Consider the following 23,409-nt stretch of genomic DNA (forward strand, 5'->3'; position numbering starts at 1 on the left):
ACCTACTCTCATTGGACTCTGGCTTCATAACTAACTTTTGCTCGCGACTTTGACTGCATGACTTCTTACCTAAATACTTAAGAATTTGTAAATTACTTTCCAAGGAATATTAATTTCCATAGAATTTTCACAAGACTAAAAATACCAACATAGATATATTGAGCCTTCTAGTTTTCTTACGAAATCGTTAAAAACATGCCGGTGCTATAAAGAACGCTAAAATAAGTCTCTATTTATATCAGAACCAAATGTAGCTCAAGTGCCAATCGTAGATTTTTTAACGCAAATAGAAGATAATATGTTGTATGTATTAATTGCGCATCATGTGGCATGTTAAAATTGTCACTTTAATAAAATTGCATATTTACGATTTTATGAGACTTAAAAAAAAAATTATTATTATTGTATTAATTATGATACCAACATGAAATGATATTTTTTTTGGTGGGAGACTTCGGTTGTGACTAGTCACTACTCTACCGACAAATACGTGCCGCTAAGCGATTTAGCGTTCCGGTACGATGTTGCTTAGAAACCGATTAGGGGTATTACTACCATCTTAGACTGCATCATTACTTACCACCAGGTGGGATTGCAGTACCATTGACTGCTACAACTGGTAACTTGTAGATGAATAAAAAAACCAGCCTTGCCCAACTGGTTTAGGCAAGGACTACTTTATCTGAGCTAGATGGTCAGCTGGTATAGAGCGTTTGAACTATAAAAACACCTTATGCTTAATATACTCATAGTTTTAAAACGTTATTCCATGTCATCGTTTAAAGGACTTCATTTGAGTTAACATACATAATTTGAGTTTACAAATAGAATTAAAATTTAATATTATTAATTTAAAGCAAGACAAACAAATACAGCTTTGTATACTCGAATAAGTACAGACGCCATTGATGCACGAGGCTTTATGGCCAATCCATGTTAAGTATGAAGAATTAGAATTTTATTTTATTTACATATAAGCCATTCAAAGAAAAACAGATTCATCAGAAACAGATACAGTAGAATCACAAACACAACCTTGTTTACTTGATCAAACAAACACGACTTTGACGCACGAGGCGCTATGGGTTGATGGGTTGATATGATAATTCTGTAATAACATAATAATTATATCCTGTCTCACGGTTATTTGTTCAATAAACAAAGGACCATAATAACCCATGTGGAGGGGTCTGAATTATTAAATCATGCAATTTGAATGGCGTTACATAAGTGCAACGAATCCCTCGATCATTTCATGCACTTACGCGAACATAATTTGAATTTAAAAGATGATTGTTATTATAGGAGTACTTGATAGGCCTTGTCAGCAAGTTTAAAATCGTGCAGCGTGCTATGAAACGGGTTAAATTCTCTGAGGGACAAAATTCGTAGAAAGAAATTCGAAGGAGAACTAGAGTTACCGACTTAGCCCCAAAGAGTAAGCAGGCTGAAGTGGCAGTGAGCGGGTCATGTCGGTCGTAGTATCGATGGCCGATAGAGCAGCTAGACGCGTTCGGAAGTGGAGACTGCGGACCAGTAGGTGCAGTGTGGGACGACCTCCAGCCAGTTGAACAAATGACCTCATTTATTTTATTTATTTGTACTCTTTATTTGCACACCATATCAAGGTTAGCAAAACAAAAAAGAGAACAGCTTCAAGTACTTAGTAGGATACAAAAGTCAGCCTTATCGCTCAATAGTGATCTCTGCCTGACATACCTTACAAAGGTAGCTGGAAGCGGTTGGATGAGAAAGGCGGAGGACCGTGCGTGGTGGCATACTCTCGGAAAGGCCTGTGCCCAGTAGTGGACGCTAGTAGGCTGATGATGATTAAGATTACTTTACTGCTAATATTCTGCTAAAGTTCTGGATGATTCCACAAAATTCCGGTACGAATAACGAAGCGCAGTTTATGCCTAAGTGCCGGAAGGGATTCAAAATATTTAAAAGTGCGTGAATATTGGCAGATATGTATGTCAATGTAACGATTGTTCACATAGTCTTTTGACATTATCGAATAAGAAATGGAAATATGTTGATAAAATGTAAGGTACCTTGCCCATATTTTGTTTGTGTTTTACATTGTCGAAACTTTCCTTGACTAAAAATGACAATAAATTCACCCTGACGACCCATTGCCGAATAGGAAAAAAGAGGACTTCGTCCAATCATTGTAATGTTCCAGCGAACTACTAAAACTGGCTTTTTTACGGTGATACGAGTACGTCTAAGACGATAGTAACTATGATATCAATGCATCTATCATAATAGTTTGAATAAGTCATTTAAACTACATAGAACAACATTTTAGGTATGATTAGAACTCATTTCCATTATTTATATTATTCATTGAATTATTAGCTGTCATTTCAGATCCTAGTTAACTAGTTTAGTGGAATTTACCTGGAATTCAAAAGTTGTGGTGTGGTACCAAGTGCCCACTGGTTAACCTCGACTTTTCTAGTAATTCATTGCAACGAAATGTCTACGAATGTTGTTTAAAGTTATTAAATACTGACGGTGGCGCCTAACTAGATCGGTAACTAAGAACTTATGTAAACGAACACGGAACCGGGTAGAGTTATTTTGAATAGGAATTTAAACTAATATAATTATAGCGTCGGCTTATGTTATAAACTGTATTTTATTAATTTTATAAACAATAAATTCCGAACATAGTTTTTATCCTCGTTCACCAAGTTTATCTACCTTCGTATATTTCATTAGAATAAATCACTTAGCTCAAAGTGCTCTCCGAGGCACGCGGTAAAAATGCAAACTGCGCACTGATAACTTATTGACGGAAAATTTAAAAATCTTATAATTATTGGCCTGAACCTTAGTTGGCATGCATTGGAATAGGTAATTTCTAGAAAAACAAAGGAGAAATAGCAAGCTTGTTGAGAAATAAAATTGAACTCAACAGTCCTACTATTTTAAGGTAGATTTTGTGCCAAACCTCTTTCTCCATCGGATAAACTGGATGATAACGTAATAGGTATAGGGCAAAGGTCTGCTCTCGGAATGAGTAGAGTTTAGTCAGAAGCCAAATGCGTATTGAAGGACTTCAAATGCCTTTCAGAACATTTAATTGCAATCACAGATTAGGCATCTGTGTGTTTGGGTTCTTTAGTTAAATTAAAATGTTCGAAAAATTAACACCTTTATATTTTTTAAACAGGAAGAACGTACTTAATGAAACGTTTACGAATGTTTCATACCTACTCGTAAAGTCATACGAAAAAAAAGTTTTTAATACTTTTTAATTCTCTCTATTATTTCACTATCATTGTATAAAACTCGTATCTCTACATAACAGGAACCTATAAGTTTAGGAGTTTAACGTTTTCGGGACCAAAACGAAACATTGTTATTTCTATTACAACATAACTATATAAATAGACTTTTGAATAAATAGGTCATAATAAATTATAAATTATTGTCTAAATATCACGACTGTTTTATATCGATCTCAAAGTTTACAGTACAGTTTTGGATTCTCTGGAGCATTGACCCACATTCGCTGCACGGGACACTTGGCAAACGTGGGTGATATTTAAATATAACGCACATTATATAGGTACATAAACGGATATACTGAAGGGGAACGATCTTTATTCGTATAGTTATAAGATCTACTAGACAAGCTACCAGACTAAAGGGTATGCAGCAGTCACGGTTAGGCACTAATCAAGGGAATGTGGGTTCGTTTTTCTCTTCGAGGTCTGCTTGGTATAGATTTACCGTTCACTTATTATAACGTATTTTTCCACCATAAACAGTAAATCTTTACAATTTTAAAAACTAAGCAATTTTTTTTAATTCTGCGTGTAATTTAAAACCGGGGTTTGGATAAAAAATTGTTACGCAAGCACATTTAAAATTTCTTACATTTGTTCTAATATTACAATGAGTAATATTAATAATTTGATCTCTTAGCAACAACAAAACAAGGTGATGCAATATTATCTGAGTAGGTTAAACGCCCTAGTAACTACATCTAATAATATGTGCAAATATAAGATTAGAAATTATTTTGAGATAGTCTGTTTAAAAGTGAGCTACCGTGCGCAGCATACTAACCTATTTATGTTACTCTTTATTTAACTTCGTCTATTCACAGGTTATTTTACTGTATCTATGCTAATTCTATACGACAAAACTGGTGTAGGTACGTACAGTTTTTCTGAAATGTCTCATATTTTTTCTCAAACTGTGCTATCTAGAGTATCTAGGTCTCGAAAAGAAATTGGTGAATTGTTTCCAAATCCTCCTCTTCCCTCAAGACAAAAGAAATTTTTCCTTTCGCAGAATGTATATCTTTGCAGTTTTTTTTTGCAGAAACAAATTACATTAATAACAATTTACATCCTAGTAACATAAACAATAATTTATTGATTTGTTTTCCTCGGTTTTTTATTTTACAAAATTATGCAGTTGATTCTTGGTAATAAAACTATACCTAATGTACCATACCATTAGCGAGGTATCAATAACAATCAGTTATAATGAATCAGAAGATTACTCATCAGAAAATATAAAATATTAATGGCGCCACTTAATCACCGAAGAAATAGATAATAATGAATATAGGAGAACATTATTATAATTGATTTAAAACCAAAACACTAAATGTAATTCAATGTTTTGCCCTCGATATTGGAAAATACCTTTACTGTTTACTTAACTAGATCATAAATGGCAGTGACTTACTGTAGCTGTAGTATATAGTTTAATCTTAAAAACCACCATTAGACAATTTCAAATGGAATGCAGGTTATTATGGTGAACGCCTAAACGAAAAATGCCTTCAAGTTTTTAATAACTGCTCCTGTTTTGCATGAAAAACTATATAATAGATATTTTGTTTTTCACAAAGAATTACTACACAAATTACGCATCTAGTCTATTCAGAACAAACACTTCGTTTTAGTTAACGTCGCTAATCTGTAATAAAAAAATTATATTTTTCACATAAGAATGAAATAAATTTTATTTGCTAGGAAGTTGGTCATATAACAGTTATTGATAAAAAAATACGCTTGCTCTTGTTTGTTTCGATATTTTAACATCGCCGCGGTTCCTTTGTAAGATATGTTCGCGAATCACAAATCAGTTATTAATTTTTTCAATCTTGATGTTTTCTGAGTTTAAAAGGAATGTATTAACTGCACTAATTAATTTTATGATTACATTGGCATATTATGTATAGGTGTGTTAAATCAGATATAAAATAGAACGAGTATGAGATCCAATATAAATACATAGTAAGCATATGAAGCTTAATTACAGAGCCCAGTGCCAGTAGAGAAAATGTTATAAGATCAATCGTAGACGAGAAATGAGCATATAATCGCCGACTTCTATAGGTACGACACATCAACTATATCATTTAAGACCATAATCTTTTTAACGATTTGATGAAAACTTTGTAGTTTAACAGTGATTATACTGGGTGCGACCCAGTATAATCACAGTCAGCATAGTAACGATGTAAACTGAAGATGGCTTTCTTTCGCTAGCCAGTTTTTTAGGCGCGAATGGGAGCTATTTGCATCCATACTAGACTAATACCAGAACGCTAGATTTCGGATGTACTAGAGATGGCTGAATCAGACTATGTAAAAAAACCTAGTTAAATATAAATCTACCTTTCATTTCAATCGCCTAATGTCCTTTCTCTTCATCTTATTACGGTTACATGTGTGTAATTACTCAAAAATAAGCAAAATTTAGAAAGGCTTATTTTAGTCATTTGCTCTCTTTAAGTTTTTTACTTTCGACACTTTTACTTTCAACTTTCAGAAGCTAAACGATAATCAGAACATAAATAATACTTTATATTTGTGTCGGAGTAAATTTCATCAATTATACTTACATCAAATTGTTGAGCGTAATTGAAAACAACCATTGCGGTTTTCTCTTTAATGTAATTTCTATAGTGCCGTTTTCTCTTTGTTTCAGTGTCAACATTTTTACCCCAAACATTATGATTTACAAATGGATATTATGATAAGAGTGAAGTGTTGTCAAGAAACTAAAAATCCAAAGTGACGAAGTGGTGTGGTGTCTGTTCTGCTGCGTTCCGTTGCTTTTGTTCCTTAATTTTATATAATCTCTCCGCAAAATGTCTGACAAGACGACGTCGTCTGTTGGCCCTAGAAGCTTTGAAACGATCTCAGAGGAGGACGGTGAGTCGCCGTGGGAGAAGCTCTTGGGAGATGTGAATTCTGCTGTTCCTACTATAATCAAAACGAATGCGTCAACTGCTACAATATCCAAAAGCGGTGATGAAGTTGCTCTTCCTCCGGGAATCGATTTAGAAGCTAACAAGTTAACGCGTTCAAAAAGTCTTAATCAACGAAGAAACAGCAGTGGTCTTCTTAGTACAATTCCTCGGCAACTGCGACTCTCTCTCAGAGGTGTGCGTAGTGAACCTTCCAGTGTCAAAGACGTTCCAACTACTAGAAACGATAGTGCTCTCAATCTTCTTCTTCGGTAAGTATTTTTTGCATCACATTTTTTACTACCGGTAGTTAGTTTCATAAAGTTCACATACGACCTGTTTTTATGATCACTTAAATATATTATTATCAGTAACTCTGACGAAACAAACTATCTAGAACAATAATTATAGTTTATATATCTATCACGCGCGTGGTTGTTAGGTTTACAACGATAACTATACTCTACTATTTCAAACGAGAAAATTTATATTCAGGGATCTGTACCATTACTATTTTGCAAAATCGGAATTGTAAACTCGCTTAGAAGTATCGGACCACAGTAAAATCAGAGTAAAATTTACCTTTTTTAACTCTTTATAAGCTTCAGTTCGTCCACACTTCTACACCTAATTCCGTCTTCTACCGGAAATTAGAATTACTGAATTTCCAGTAATGCGAAATGTAAATTATAAAACATTAGCAAAGGGGCATTAGGTTAGGTTCATTTTAGTTTGACATTATAGTGTTTCGAGAACGTATGTATAAGTATGAGAATTGTATTATATACGTGGAGTTGTTCACATACATGCCTTAGCAACAGTTACATGTCCACTCGATTGTGCGACAATTCTTTATATTAGGTTTATGTAACAGTTAAATTAAAGGCATCTATTGTGTAAATGCCATCGTCTGCTGTTAAGTATTCAATTTCAGACGAGAACTCTCATTAAAAAGACATGGAGGTCAAGAACGGTGGCGCCCACATGGCTTCGTTGTCGCCAGGGTTTATTGCGTCTTTATCGACCCCGACTTTTATAATTGCCACTTTGATAGCCTGCAAGTTTATTTTCCTTAAAATGTCTCCGTGAGTGGCCACATTAAGGTACTAAGCAATGATAATTTAAGCAGTTCCTGCTTGGGAAAATTGTCAGCATTTAATACGCTGGTCAGTCCCTTTTGAACAGCATTTGAGGTAAATGACGAGTATTAGGCAGTAAACGTTATATTTTTTTTCTTCCCAGAAATACTCATTGTTTTATTAAAGGAAGCCTGTATAGGTTGTTAAACTTTACAAAGTGTTTAATTTTGATGTATGTTTATCACTTAAAAAAGCATTAATGGCTGCGGACTTAAAATATATGTGTAAACCTGTCATTATTTTTGTCCCGTGCAAAAATTGCTGGTCTCGTATGTCGTACTACAATTATTATAAACAACCCCAATCTCGTTATCTGTAAGTAGTTTTCTAGAATGAATGTAAATTGGTGAGCTTTTGATTAAGGTTAGATCAATATAAGCGTAGCCAAAGTCTACCAATTTCACTGCCTACGTTAAATGCTACACAATTGCTTATTTTGAGCAAACTACGAATAGTTAAAACTAATGTAATGGTACCCTTATAAGTATGTAAATAGATATAGATAGATGTAGCTTCTTCCGCTAGCTAATTACTTTGTGGAACTGTTCGAAAAATACCAGTAAAACAACTTGATGTATGCAAAATTCGCTCAAAGGAAACGGATGTCCTTCTTTTAAGCGCAGTCGGTATTGGGCCGCAGGAAACTTGACGCGACGACAGACTCTACCAAAACAATGTTCCTTTGACAATGAATATCTTAATGTATCCTTATGGCTGTCTATCGATCAGGGCTAAATTGCAATTTTATCCTATTGCAATACCGTTTTGCATATAAAAAAGCGCATTATCTTTAACCAACGATATAACGTAGTAACGTTAAAACTGCTTCGTTGGTCTTATGATTAGCACGTTTAACAACGGAACACGGATACCAGGACGGACCAAAAATTGTCCAAAATGCTATTGTGTATTTTCTAAAGAATTTTAGCAGTTACCAGCTCAGAGTTAGGAATTTTCGCGGTGTCACCCCTGTGCCTCGGAGAGCACGTAAAGCCGTCATATTTATAACATTAGTGGAAAAGTAGCATAACTAGGTAGTAGGTACACGCTAATAACAGTTTATATCAGAACTCAAACAGAGCGAATTGGAAAAATATTTTTTATTTCACAAGACATCTTTGTAAACTGATACAATAGAAATTCCATAACAATTGAGTCCGTTATTCTATTTTTTATTTATAGAATATCATCAAAGTGAACGAAATTGCGTATATTTATTATGGTTTGGATTTAAATAGCAGGCAAAAAAACAAAAGCAAATAGGTTAACGTGAATTCTAGAAGCAAAAAAAGTTTAAACTACTTACGCTATATAACCATTGCAGTTGTAAAACTTAAATACATATAATTGGAAACTTATACAGATTCCAGGCAAAGCAAAAAATCACACCGATACAATATCTCGCATAACATAACATACCTTAACTTGTCTACGTACAAACCTTTTACTGTAAAGTTTGTTTCAAAATATTAAAAATTAAATAATAACACATTTATAATTAAAAACGCGAAGTTTATTAATGAAAAAATGTATAAGTATATAAAACGAGAAAAAAAAATTTAATTATGTTATATTACGTCTTGTCGAAGTTTACGGTTACAATTTTATCAAGTGTATCGATTTTAATAGCTCATTTTTATTTGAATGGTTTATTCCTGAGAAGGAAGTTTTGTGATAAACTAGCAGTTTTTTGTTATAAAAACATCCTGTCAAAGGTCTCCATTAATTGAGATAATATTATCAAAGCATCCTATAGGTAATCTATGGTAAGTATTTTACATACATTTTTTTTTCTAAACTCGTCACGCCCTAACGCACCTATAATTGTATGCTAAATTATTGCTTGTAATAGAAAGTTTCTAATTTTAAGTTGCCATTGAAAACTTTAATGGTTGTGCGAATTCTGAGCACGCCTGTACTGAGAACGTCGCGAGGTCGTTCACTTCCTTTGAACTAAAATCAGAGAGTATGATCACACTTAGGGCTTTTTATTACAATATTTTTTGTCCTAACACCAAGATTCTTAAATGTTCTGATGTTCGAAAGCCTGTATCCAAGCACGAACTTGCCTCGATATGTCACTATCATTTAGGTTTATAGACACCATTCTTACAATGAGAGTCTTCTCTTAGAGTCCTAAAAACAACAACAATACAAATAAAATTGAAGTTTTAAAAAATGTCTTGAAATAAATTAAATGTAATTTGTAATTTTATAATAAACACTCAATTTTAATGATTACATGTTCACTAACATGTTATCATTAAATGTAAAATAACATTTTATAAACACAGAGTTTTATGATAAAAATACCTGGGGAGAAAACGCTAACCATAATACTTTGCTGGAGCACTTTCTCCCCTTTTATAAAATGGTAAACCATTACTTTCCACAATACGTCCTTAGCTTTTAGAAAGATCATATTCGTCCTTTATCATTAAAAAGGAACACATAGGAACACAGCTATGTGCACACCTGTGTACTCTCACAGCTTTTTGTAATACTTAGTGTGCGTTCACTGTGTCATAATATGACTATTAACAAACCGTAAACATTTAATATTCCATTACTTTTGGTTCTTAACACTATCAAAATAAATGCTAAAATACAATAACATGTGCCGGCTAGTTAAATGTGGCGAGCACCAACGTTTTATGTACTCGTATCTACATATTTGCTGTAGAATAACTCCCATGTTTCCTGCCTTATCGCTGGTTAGGGCCGTTCGCGCTGGATTTAGATTTCTAGGCACGTTTTGTAATTTCCTCCTAAACATACCTACTTAGTTTTCATTAAATTTATCGCAGAATGCATTTCATTTTTTTAATGAATCGCGAAAACTTTAGTAATTTTGACAATATTAAGTTGTGCCGCCTTTTTATAGCTTGAGATAAAATCATCAATTTCTTCATATTACCAACCCATTACCGGCCCATAATAGGGCATGGTTCTCCTCTCACAATGAGAAGAGTGTATTGTTAAGAGTCCACGCTTGTCCAGTGCGGATTGGTGGACTCGACTCGCATTTGAGAACATTATGGAGAACTCTCAGGCATGCAGGTTTCCTCACGATGTTTTCCTTCACCGTTGAAGCAAAGGATATTTTAATTGCCTTAAACTTAGAAAAGTTAGAGGTGCGTGCTAGAATGGAAAATGGAACCCAGCCCCCCGTAAGTGGAGTCAAAGTCCCACCCACTGGGCAATGGGAGATAAATATATAGTAGATTCACAATTCATTTTTTGCAAGTAGGCTTAGTTTAAATCCACTTTTGAAAAATCAAGTCAGTATGTTTGTACTGACTCTATCACCGTGGTTAGGAAGGCAGATTCGACCGAGAAAAAACTCAGCAGATCGATTGCTCTTATTCAACATCATTTTACAATTTTTGGAATTATTTTTATATTGTGTGAAATGTGAGCGGATCGGCCTGCTTCCAAGCAGCCTTGTCGTTAAATTCGTTAATAAGAAAATTTTCAATGAATTCCTGCTAGGACTCAGTTCATTTGTTTAGCGACTCCCTTGGAAGTGGCGAGCGCTGTGGTTTTAAGTTGGAGGTCCCAGGTTCGATTAGGGACCGGTAGGGCCGGTCATAATTTGGGACCCTTTTTAATATCTGAATTTTATCTGTCTGTGCTGATGGAAGGCGTCGGCCGTAGCTTGTTAATACCCTGTCGACGAAGACATGCCGCTAAGCGATTTAGCGTTCCGTTACGATGTTGCGTAGAAACCGATGAGGGTATAGGTTTAATGTAGCTGCCATACTTCCTATCAGGCTAGTTCGCTACACTCATATACTGCATCACATCTTACCACCAGTGGGATTGTAGTCAAAGGCTAACTTATACTAGCATAAAAAAAAGAAATAAGCGTCGAAGTTGTATATTTTTTTCTATCAGAGAGGAGACCTGTGCAAGTCGAGTATTACTTAAACTATAGAAAAAGGAAGAGTGAGCTCGGGTTAAATATCTCTTTATGAACTTATGCTAATTAGTTATTTAGGCGAATAAAAGAAACCACGTCAATCTCTCTTATCAAACTCACGTGTTGCTCTTAACGTAGGTAGGTATAATGATATTATGTTGCTCGAAGTTTACAAGAGATTTCACGTTTTATTTATCGTTGGGAGTTTACATTTCAACTCTATTTTTTATCAGTCTGATTGGGTCGTTTATTTACGTTTCTTTATTTTGAAAGTAGGTAGGTATGTACACAGTACCTACTTGTGTTCTTCAATAGAACTTGAAGACTTATTTACCTACGTTGTAAGTACGCTGTTCCAAGATGTCTGCCACCTGAGTAAATAAATTAACTGAATATAACTTGGGGTGTACTTTAAGCAGGTAGGTTATACCTAATAAAATAAAAATCGAATAAGTACATACATACGTACGAGTATAATAAGCGTACATTATTTTCATTCAGAAAAGAGTTGCGATCATATAGGAAAATCGTGTTGTATTTATAGTTGATGGTTATTATTTATTGTTCTTAGTTGTCAACCCTTTACCAGATCTCCTCTTATAATAAGCATGCTTTTAGGCTTTAATCCACGTAGAATCGTTATATACGATCGGTGTATAATCTTACAAAACATGCTGTTACTATATATATATTTAATGATAGTTATTTAAAATATTAAAATTAAACAATATTTACAGTACAGAAGAAGGTTCGTAAACCTAATATGAGTCGACTCAGTAATCAATTTAATACGCTTAGCAAAATAAATAATAATTACGAATTATGAAAATACATAAAATACTTTTTCTCAAACAATAATAGCTATGTAGGTAGCTTGTTTACTGGGTTTTGAGTAGGCACTCAGGGTTTTTAGGAAAACGAATTGCATAATACATCATTAGTCAACTTGGTTACTGATAAGTTTGAAATATAATACATAAGCTCATATTTGATGTTAATACCTACATATTTATTCTTTTTACCGCATAACCATTAATTCTAATTGCGAATTCTCATGTTAATAAGCTTAATAGAAATTGCTTATTACCAGCCTGAAGTTATGAAGTTGGCATTGCATTAGCAAACACAGAGACCGCCTTTGATTGGTTTTGATTATTATAACTAAAAAACTACGTAATAATCTTGATATTGCCGATAAACTTACGACCGGTTCGCCGCTATTTCGCCGCGCCGCGCTCAACTTCTGATAAGAAAATTTCTCATAGAAACATTCATGTTCTTTACAATATACGCTGTCCCACAACCCGCCTGCAATTTTAATTTTATGCTCTGCTTCAAATACCCGCGATTCTGGTGGTAAAAATCCTTAAACATTCCTCCAGATTGACCTATTAAATTAAAAATTTCATATTACCTCGTCCAAGCAAACATATATATTTTTTTCTATTAATTGCATGTATCACCATTCTCATCATCATGTCAAATAATAGATGACCACTGCTGGACATAGGTCTTTGGTAAGGAGTTCCAAATACCACTTGGTCCAGCGGCTCCCTGCTACTCGCTTGATATCATCCGTACACCTCGTGGAGGGTCTACCAACGCTTCGTTTACCTGCGGTGCGAATCCAACATCTTGGGACGCCGACGTCCGTCGGTTCTCTGAACTATTTGCCACACCCACTGCCACTCTAGCTTTGCAAATTTTTCAGCTCCGTCGGTAACTGGTGGATCTCCTTATATATCTGTTTTGATCACTCCACATAGAGACACCAAACCAACGTCATATATACCTTACATTATTATTAGTTTTACATGAATCATTATGCCAGATGCATATCTACGTAACACAAGAATTGCCAGAGGACGCGTATGCCACTGTGCGTATATACTCGTAAATACATTGAATAATAAGTTTATCAAAGGAGTAAGATTACATAGGCGGACTCGCGCAAGTGGTGTTAAGTCATAGCATCAAAACCGTGCTGCTAATGCCCGTTTTCAATAACGATGAACAAGGCAATGCCTAACTAAGTAACGCCTAATCTAAGGATATTCCTAGCCATAATAAATAAATAATAATAAATAATTAGGCATTAGATTTGGGCGATGCCTTAGTTTGGTGAAAAAGGGCATAAATGTCGTGAACACTTTCGTGTTACATAATTAGCCTGTCGTCACGTCTATCAAACCTCGTGAAAAAAAAGTGAGTTTGTTAATTCTAGTGTGCAAAGCTTCCTAGAGAGCATAGGTGATTTCTTTCTTTATTCGTTTAACGTGGCATTTTCCAGTGCGGGGCTACTCCAAAACCTTGAAATTTCTAACATTAGTCCTTGTATTCATAGTAATAGTAGGTATATGGTTCCCTGCTCTGGTTGAGTTATGTTGATAATAATACTTCTACGGATCTTATAGTTTTTGAAGTGATCTCGTAGATAAACTCCTCACTAAATCGCTCGCTGAAATAACTCTCTAAATCGACCACAGACTAACTTTGAGCTTTTCTGAAATCCTAAACTATACGACCAAATAAATTGCCGCCAAAAGATTATTTATTAACTCATAGAAGACCATGATCATTTTAAAACTTGTAATTATGCTTATCTTATGTTCGTAAAGTCATAACAGTAACGGCCTTACTCAATAACTGGGTAACGTCGGAATAGTGATGAACGGACTGTCGGAGTAGCGTTTTGTTACACTTCAATTGACAGTTTAATATACAAGTGATCTATGCTTTAAAAAAAATATCACAGGAGGTCGGTGCAAAGACAGAAATCGTCAAATGTCCGCAAGTAGATACAAACCGGTTGCTAATCATTATATAATAACGTATTCACGGTCACAGCCCTCATAGGAAACATCCAATAATAACAATGTACCTATTTTTATTTTTATACGTAACACTTAAAATTGCGGAAAACATATTTCAGATGTTAATTATTTCATTCCCCAAAAAACCAAAGCAAATGAAACTCGATTCTTGTTCCAAAGTCCATAATCTTACTTGAATAGGCACCTACCAATTTTACGAAGGTAAATAGGTAGGTACAAATATGTATCGAATCGATCGGTTATATTTTTTTTCTATAAATTAATTTTATACGGTGAGTGACACACTTTTATAAAGCAATATGTCTGATTCATCTAAACCATTTCAAAGAACCGTTGACGTATTTTAAGTTCGAACGAAATGAAGCAAAGAGGTCGAGTTAGGTATAATGAGACAACGAACCTATACACATAGTTACAATCTATACAATCGTGGCTATATTTTATGACTAATGAACTCCAAAAGACCAAGCATCACGCCCCGAAACTAGCTTTAAGGGTATACACCCTTAAAGCTAGTTTCGGGCCTTGATGCCTCTTCAAGTTCTCCCGGTATTAATAAAGTCTGTCATAAAGCTTTATCATAAGGGTCAAATTCAAAGAGTGAATTGTGATCAAACACGTTTCTTGTAACGTTTCACGAGTTCCATCCATTACAGTCACGTGCAGTGATCATTTTATATTAACGTCAAAAGATATATAGGGAATCTATTGCCTTGAATGATATGGTTTTCGATTAAGTAATTATTGCTAGTAGGTACATTAATTTAGGTACACTTTAATGCAATTTACAATTATTATGTTAAAATTAGCTTAAATTGAATTGGGATATAGCCAAGTTTTCAAAATTGTAGCCTCTTTCCCATATCCTATTATTGAATATCAAACAATTATAGTATAATAATTGTAGTATCGCCTACTAGAATCTAGTGTTGTTATGAATTTTTAATCAGTAACGCCATCTGTTAGAGAATAGCAAATAAAAAGTTATCCCGCAAGGAAAATGGTGTGACTGAAATAGGATAGTAGCTATAATACGAGTAACTATTTCAGACACTCATGTCACCAAATTGAAGCGAGTTGGCAACAGTATTAGGTACTAGCGTCTTCGAGGACAAAGTTCATCATAGGAATTCATCTAAAATTGTACCGGCAAAGATAATATTAATTAATTAGTTTCCATATAAATAGGTCATTATTTTCACATGGCTCGTAGTAGGTATCCCAAAAAATTGCTCTTTATTACCGGAAAAAACAAGCTTTGCAATCCAGCTTGGCAATAGCACCTGTCTTTCCCACCAAAAAATCTATAATCAATGGTTTTTGTTAACATATCTCATATTATCAGCTTTTAAATTCATTTTTATGTTTATTTATATTTCGGTATGTTTAAGTTTTTCCATGAAAGCAAAACATAAGAAACTTTTTCTAACAATAAGCATTTTAGACGACAAACTAGCTGAATTATAGCAAGGCAGTCTTAATTAATGATGAGTTGCATAAAAAGCAGACAACCTTGGCTGCATCATCAGGTCATGGCCTATGTATAAATTAATTCGAGTCTATGCAAATATTAACTGTCTCTTGGTAATTGAATCTCTTAAATGACACATTTAAGTTGATTGTCATATTATGTTCAATTTACTTAAACAATATTGTTCTCTACACGCTCGGAGGCTTGGTTAAAGGAATCTCGCGCACTACGCTTGGTCATTGTTGGTTGTCGTCGAAACCTTGAGCGCAGAAGCTTAACCAAGATGGGTCCAGTCCATAAGGTTATTCTTGGCCCGGAGCTCCATTCTTCGTTCGAAGCTGATACAGAATGGACCTAGACATTCGCTTCTATTATTCGCTTATTCAAGATACAAAAGTCGTTTTGGGATAGAAGTTCATGTATCGCAAAATTTGAGACCTAGATTGGGCCAAAACAAAACTTACACTAAGTAACGCAACATTCGCGGGCATTTCGTTTTTTGGTCACTTGTAGCATATAATGTGTATCGGGTAACGATATTTTACCTGGCCTCGGCAGCCACTGGATGTGGTCGTGGCCGCAACGGGCCTTTGAGATACCCAAACCAGCAGTTTTCTTGATTACTAAACTAGCTGACCGAAAAGACGTTGGCCTGTCCTAATGGTCTAAAGTTTGTATAGAAACCCCGCAGAATAAAACCGCTTTTTCCGATAATTTCAGTGTTTACTTAAATATCAAGTAACTATAGTTACTAGTGTTTTGCTACTGTGAAATTTCGGGATACAGAAATGGGTCTGGCCTAAAAATATACAAACATAACTGGATTTCAGAATATACGAGTATTTCGAACTTCGAGACTTTTGTATTTCGTACCTGTAACTGTGTTATTGAAATTTTGAGGTTGCTAACCCATTCAGGGTTAGTGATCCATGGCAATGTTTAATTAAAATGTACCTACTTACTCATAGTGAATTATGGTGGCATCGAGATGCAACTGTATGTAAACAATCCATTTTAAGCTTTTACCGAATAATTTACTACTGGGAAACAATCGAATTGGATTATAAACATTGTTTCAGACGGTTTATATGACGCATGGTCTAAACAAAACATAAAGGCTACATTCGTATTAGTTACTATATAGGTACCGATACCATGCTATTTCCACGAACGTTACTCTGTCAAGTTTATATCTAGAGCCTACCTAGGTGTGTTCCTAGGCAATCCCGGGGCTTCCCAATTTGTGCCGAGGGTTGCCACCGAGGGGTTTTAGTTTAGGTAATAATCTCACATAATTTTTTCCCCCAGAAAGCTGACCCGCAGTTTTCTCCCCCTTAACAAAAAAAGGGCCTACCTGGTGGTAGAAGTTAAAAAGATCGAACCTTTTAACGATATTATTATTTAGTGGTTCTTCTTTCTCTTTCTAATTTCTGGCAAAAGGCAATAGCTCCGTAATAAATTATTTAAATATAGGTACTTGGATTTTTGACAAGCCATAAATCGTTATTGTCACAAGATCCCTAGCTATTGTGTATTGAGCGAATTCATTGCACTTTTAGGCACACCTTTTCTGCAACGAATCAGCTGTCTTGTGACATGATATGACTACCAATTTTTCTATTCATAATTTTAGAATGCTTTCCGAGTTGGTTCATTTCAAATTTACCTGTGCCAATCAATTGGGCATAAATAACTTTAGTTAGGCATTTCTGCACTTATGACAGCAATGATTTATATAAGTAAATAATGAAACAAAAATATCCTGAAAAAATATCTAGTAAATATATGGTAATTGGCTATAACGCAATTTTCCGGACATTTCCCTTTTGCTTTTGGCAAACGCTGAAAAATGTGTACGTTGATGAGCGTGTGGTAGAACTCTCCACCTGTTTCATTTCAATCCATATTATTGCGCCATCACTGACGAAGTCATAAATTTTGCTTCTGTTAAAAGACTACTTAGAGGAAATACCTATTTCTTAAATTAACAAACTTTTTTTCATAGAATAAGTTTTTTGCATAAATTAATAGAATCTACTAAAAGATACTCAGAATTACGTATTAGATAGACGTAACGCTAGATATAGATCATCTTTATAAAAAAAACAAGTATTTTTTAATACAGCAATTGTCTATCCAACTCGCTTGATCTGAAAGTAAAATTATTTAAACACACAGTCAGGTCTAGCTGGAAAGCCGGTTACACCTCAAATCAGATTAAACAAACAGAATTGTGTTATTTTACGTTTTGGTTACAACAGTAGCTCTACTAATGCCACTCAGTTGTCTAGAAGCGGACAAATATAGTTACAATAATATGAGGATGTGAGATTCCCACATTCAACCAACTAACCTACTCGTAAATATAATTATTGTCCGATCTGTTTCTGCTCTTGTTATCAACATTTATGGACAATCCTGTGGTACATTCAGAGAAGCGTTTTATTGGATGGGTTTATTTTGTGTACTTCTCTTTAATACCAAGTTAGTTGTGTTTAAATACTTACTAAATAGAGAAAAAATGTTACTCAAATCGGTTCACCAAAACTTGACAACCTTTTTATACGAAAACGTTCCTATAAATTGAGGTTAACGCTATTTATAAAAAGGTTTCTGACACTAAAAATATCAAACTTTTCTCTTAAGTAATAAAAACTTATTTAAAAATAGTTAACCAGCTCGAAAATTGAAACTACATATTAATTAAACTTTTATTTAAACCACAGTATGGTATGCCTAAACATGTATTATGTTCCCACCTAGTCTGAGTCTAGTCTATAAAGTATATAAATACATTTATAGGTAATAAAGCTCAGCCCCAGAGTGTTATTTAACTCACAATTTTTTTTAATTAAATCCAATATTCGCAATAATATAACTACCGTGGATAATTTATATAAGTAAGATGCACGCTTCAGTACCTTATATACCTAGATCTATTTGAATAAATAAAGTTTTGACTTTGACTTTGACTTTGACATACATTTACGTTAGATCATTGCCCCTATCATAACATGCTGTATTCAGAAGTGTAGGTACTTTAAGCAAGGTCTATTCCTGACTGCTGAATAAAGGTCATGTAAATACTTTGCATACAAATGGAATGGCATTCATCTTTCCGCAAAGAACTGTGAGCAACATAATATTGCATATTTATAAAAGTATGTTACATAGATTAACATTAGATGACTTTGAGGAATGTTGATAATTTTATAAAATAAGTCACAGTAAACTTATAAATATCTTCTTCTCCCTATACCTTATAACCTTATAACCTTAATTTAATTGTTCCTAAGAACTGCTTGCGCTACTTATCAGATCCAGCCAATTCGGCTATTGGTCTTAATGATATTATTTCTGTACCGTGAGATGAGATCATAAATTTATATCTCTATCTATCTTGTTTCATTACTTTTCCTTGTATAATTTCTGAGAGGTGATAGCCAAGTGGGCCGCGGCACGCATCTTTAACTCCCAAACTTTTCTTGCTTAGCAGTGAAATAAAAGATAGTGGGGAACTTGAATTCCCGGGAGATTTTTATAGTAGTTTCATAGCTGTGTTAAGTGCCAATCCACAGCTGGCCAGCTGGTGGAGGCTCTTAGCCCTTCTTAGAAGAAACTCATTCCCTAAAGTGACTCGTGCCTTATTATATTGGACCGCTAATGGGTTGATAACGACGTTATAATTATAATATAAATATATATTACATATATATATAATTATATATTACATAGACTGGGTATGCCACTGACTGTTTTGCTCAAAATATCATAGTTTTGATTATTTGAATTTAAACGTAACACAGATACTAACAAACAGCTTAGGCGCAATAACCATGCATAATTAAAACGTGTATTGTCTCTTAGAACAAAGCTAATTCTAGTTTGTTCACGGTTATTATTCGTCAATTTAAAAGCTAATTTTATTTCCTACCTATTAATTATTCAATGCATTAGTTTGTATATGTAGGTATGATTTTAATAGCTTAATTTCATGGTTTACACAAGACCACCTAAATATCTAAAGATTAATAATCTTCATCAACTTCAGCCTGTTAACTTGTCAAAGCTGGGCACATGCCTCCTCTCTCGAAGAAAAGCGTCTTAGAATTAGAGATCGATAGACTCTTCAACATGAGAGATCCATGGAGTATTTATGGAATTATATCATATCACAACAATTTACGTGTATAGTATTAACTTATTATGTATTAAATAATTTAGATATCAGGCTTTAGGAATGAAAGAGTTGACAAGTTCTCTCTAAAAGTTGAGTTGATTCTTTTATGTACCCAAAAACATGGCAGCCGTATCTTTTTGTCAGTGTACTCATTAAAACTGTCTTCAGCATTTTTAGTGGAACAATTCGTTATCCTGTGACGAAATAAGATGCTGATTGGCATAATTTATTACTTCTCAAAACGACCAGCTTTTGCATTGCAATGTGGGTAGATTCAAGTTATGCTTTACACCTCACCGCACAGAAGAGCTGACTGTTATCAACTTCTAACTTAGCTAAATAACGCAACAACTTTGCTATTGAGTTAACTTGAAAATAAATTAAATAGAATTTTAGCATTATTGGCCAAAACGCAACACGTTTATAGCTCTTAGATGTAAAATAATGATAGTATCTGCGTCACATGAACTAATGCGTCACCATCGTAGGTATAGTGAAATCGTTAAATCCCTGGAGCTATTAAAATCCAGACATTTTTACGTAATCACGGCGAGAGTACGTCTGAATTTAAAAGTGTTCCGGAAGTAATTTGCTTTCAATAATACTCAAAATGTCGGAGATATTTGAAGCTTTATATGAGTGTTTTATATAGGAACCTATACGTTGTAGATTTTAATTAAAAATTTTAGGCGACGAGAAGACGCGCCGCGGCGCCACTGGCAGCGTTGGCACGGGTCGCCCGCGCCCGTGTAGTGTTTGTTTGTGTTCGTCTTAGCATCTGTTTCATAAAACATCCGCCTGTCTCAGTACTCGACTTATTCTTCCCACATTCAGTGCTAGTGGGAAAACTCTTTTTGAAACACTGCGACGCCATTTTATCGAAGCAAACTTGGCTACGTTCTTTCAATATGATTTTTGTGTACAATATGGAAAAGTTTGTGGTACTTTTGTTCGATATAAAGGAAGTGTTCAGTGAATCTCTTATTAATGTTCTGCTGAAAGATAGAGCGGAGGCCCTCCTGTGAATCAGTCATTCCTGGTAAAGAAACATTCGAAAAAGACTAGTTTGTTAGAGTAGAAGAAATATCAAAGCGCTGGTTAAGTTTGGATAAATTGTAAAATATTAAAATACAAATAAAAGTTTTAAAAGACTGATTTACGCTACTTGGCTGCTTCATAGTGAATTCGCTTTTTTACGCGAGTATCTAAATAAAGAAAGGCTAAGGACCTATTTATGTTTAAAAGAATGTCGGGACTGAAAAGATGTATAAGTCAAGTTTCAATGTTTATGACTGGAAAACCCGTTAATTCCTCTGAATCAGCCTGGAGAGAAGAATTACAGAAGTAAGTGCATTATGCTTTCAGAAATTATGGTATGGTAACATAGAATGGTTCACAATGTCGGTAACCATCGTTTTCAGCAAATGTTTAAAAATTTCAACGCCTACAATACGGGGCATTAGGCAGGCATTCTTAAAAAAATATTTTTAAATTATTATGGTCCATTAAAAAATCACTTTTTTCAAGAATAATTTTATTGAATGCAGGTCTGGTTTCAGTGGGTATATTAACATTAATTTCTCTTAATATACCCACAGAAACCAGACCTGCATTCTCATCTCTGCAAATTATTATTGTCGGGTGCTAATCAGTGTTATAACTGTGTTCGATAAGCAGACAAATTCAAATTGAAAAATGTGTTATACATGTATCAAACCTTTCATATACATAATATAATATGTAATCATTAATGTTAGGTGATGGTGATTACTACATTCGTTAACTTAAAAGTAAAGCTAGGAGGTTTATAAACAAAATATACTTAAATATTGTCGACATACTATTTAAATTTTATGTTAAATTTGGTTATTTTATTTCCTGTGTAATCTTATTTAAAGCTCGTAACCTTAATTTCGATTTATAATTTTTTTTTTATGTAATTTGTTTCAAATTATTATGTTCGAATATCATAATCATAGTAAACCTAGTTTTGTCTCAATGAACTTAAGGTTGAACGTGGTATTTGTATAATTTTTGCGAATACCTTATTGGTGTATTCTTTCCAAACGTATAACCTTTTGTTTAAATATAATATTTGCGAGTATATTGCAAGGTCTCTTATTAACATACATTATAGGAGATAGGTACTTAATCACGATATATATATCACGATACAAGTTTGTGGTACCAGATCACTCTAACACCATGCTGAAGGCTTCCAACTTGAAGTAAGCATGTCATTAGCCAGCAATGATTTGAAAACCCACTTGACTCAGATAAATTAATGCACGAGGATGGACGGCAATCAACTGATTAATTAAGCATGTAAATAATTGTAATGTGATGCCCAGGGCTCCATAGCGGTATTTGCATGAGACCGCTTAAAAGGACCTATTGATTGCTTCAAATATAGCAATCATTATTCTGAAATTAAACTTAAATATTTTGAGAGGATGTCACAAATACAGGGGGTATTCTTAATCTGCGGAGAGCCGATGAAAACAAGTGACCCGTGGATTTTCGAACTCCCAACAATAGATCTATATCCAGCCGTGGACGTCAATCGGTTAAAGTCATGATGACGATTCTTAAAACAAAATCTTTGTAAGAAGGTTGGTTTGACTGCGAAACCCAGAACACTAATACACAAGAACTCAACTTGGTACATCTGCGATTTGGTAAAGTTTCACGATTAACAATAATTTGCGTACGAACAGATAGTATCTATCTTTACCTTTGTTTTGCGCTTCATTTAAAAAAATTATAACAGTAGCGGTACGGCAATATTCCTGTATCCAGATTATTTGCATTTGATCGATAATTAAAATTAAATTACCTTAATCTATAATTTATAAGAGGGACTCTCTCTGAGGGACATAATTCGTAATGAAGGAATCCGTAAGAGAACTAAAATCACCGACATAGCCAAAATAATAAGCATGTTGAATGAAGTGGCAGTAGGTGGATCATGTCCGTCGTAGAACCTGATGGACTGATGACCTTAAAAAAGTATCAGGAAGCGGCTGGATAAGAAATTCATAGGACCGTGTGTGGTGGCGCGCTCTCGAAAATAAATTTGTTTTTTTGTATGCTGGTAAGCGCGAATCTCAGAAACAACCTTTTAAAGTTCTAGCAATTAGCCGTCTTATAAGCTTCTATAGATTTATCATTCACATAGTAAAAACTTTATCCATGCTTTCTAAAAATACGATTATACTGTAATCAGCGAATAAATGTTATATAGGAGCAAGTGTCAGGATCACAAGTCTTAACGTATTTTAGAAAAGGTGGAGATTACTAATCAAGCTTTTTTGTTGAGATCCCTTGAAATTTCACAAAAATCTTTAAATGTCAGTAGGAGGAGTCAGTTGAATTTAAAAGTAGAGCTTGTTATATATATGATAGAATTACTGGTTGGTCCCATTTAATGAGGGTGAAATCTTTAAAAGGACCGAGCTCAACATACGCAGTTGTTGAGATAGCAAGAAATAAGTAAATAGTATTATCGAATTTTATTCCATTTATTATTTAATTTGCTGTATAAAAGTTGTCAACAACATCTGAAATAGATTTATAAGATCCTCTTGCTTTTAAAAAAAAAAACTATTAATTTATGGTTACCATAAATTACCTAGAA

At 34.2% G+C, this 23,409-nt stretch overlaps 1 protein-coding gene across 4 annotated transcripts in view; it reads left to right on the forward strand.

Annotated features, from left to right (window-relative positions):
• The window catches only part of LOC120629657 (G protein-activated inward rectifier potassium channel 3), a 49,135-nt gene that overhangs the window by 14,672 nt on the left and 11,054 nt on the right, over nt 1-23,409 (forward strand). For 2 of the 4 annotated variants that reach the window (XM_039898652.1, XM_039898654.1), the window contains exon 2: nt 5,965-6,498. In XM_039898652.1, the coding sequence (XP_039754586.1) occupies nt 6,128-6,498 (371 nt within the window). In that variant the 5' untranslated portion in view covers nt 5,965-6,127. Of the gene's footprint in view, nt 1-5,964; nt 6,499-20,461; nt 21,117-23,409 lie in introns of those variants that run through there. The other 2 variants (XM_039898656.1, XM_039898655.1) reach the window with 2 other exon arrangements.

The sequence above is a fragment of the Pararge aegeria genome, chromosome 14 (assembly GCF_905163445.1).
Source record: "Pararge aegeria chromosome 14, ilParAegt1.1, whole genome shotgun sequence".
NCBI classification, from domain to species: Eukaryota; Metazoa; Arthropoda; class Insecta; order Lepidoptera; family Nymphalidae; genus Pararge; species Pararge aegeria.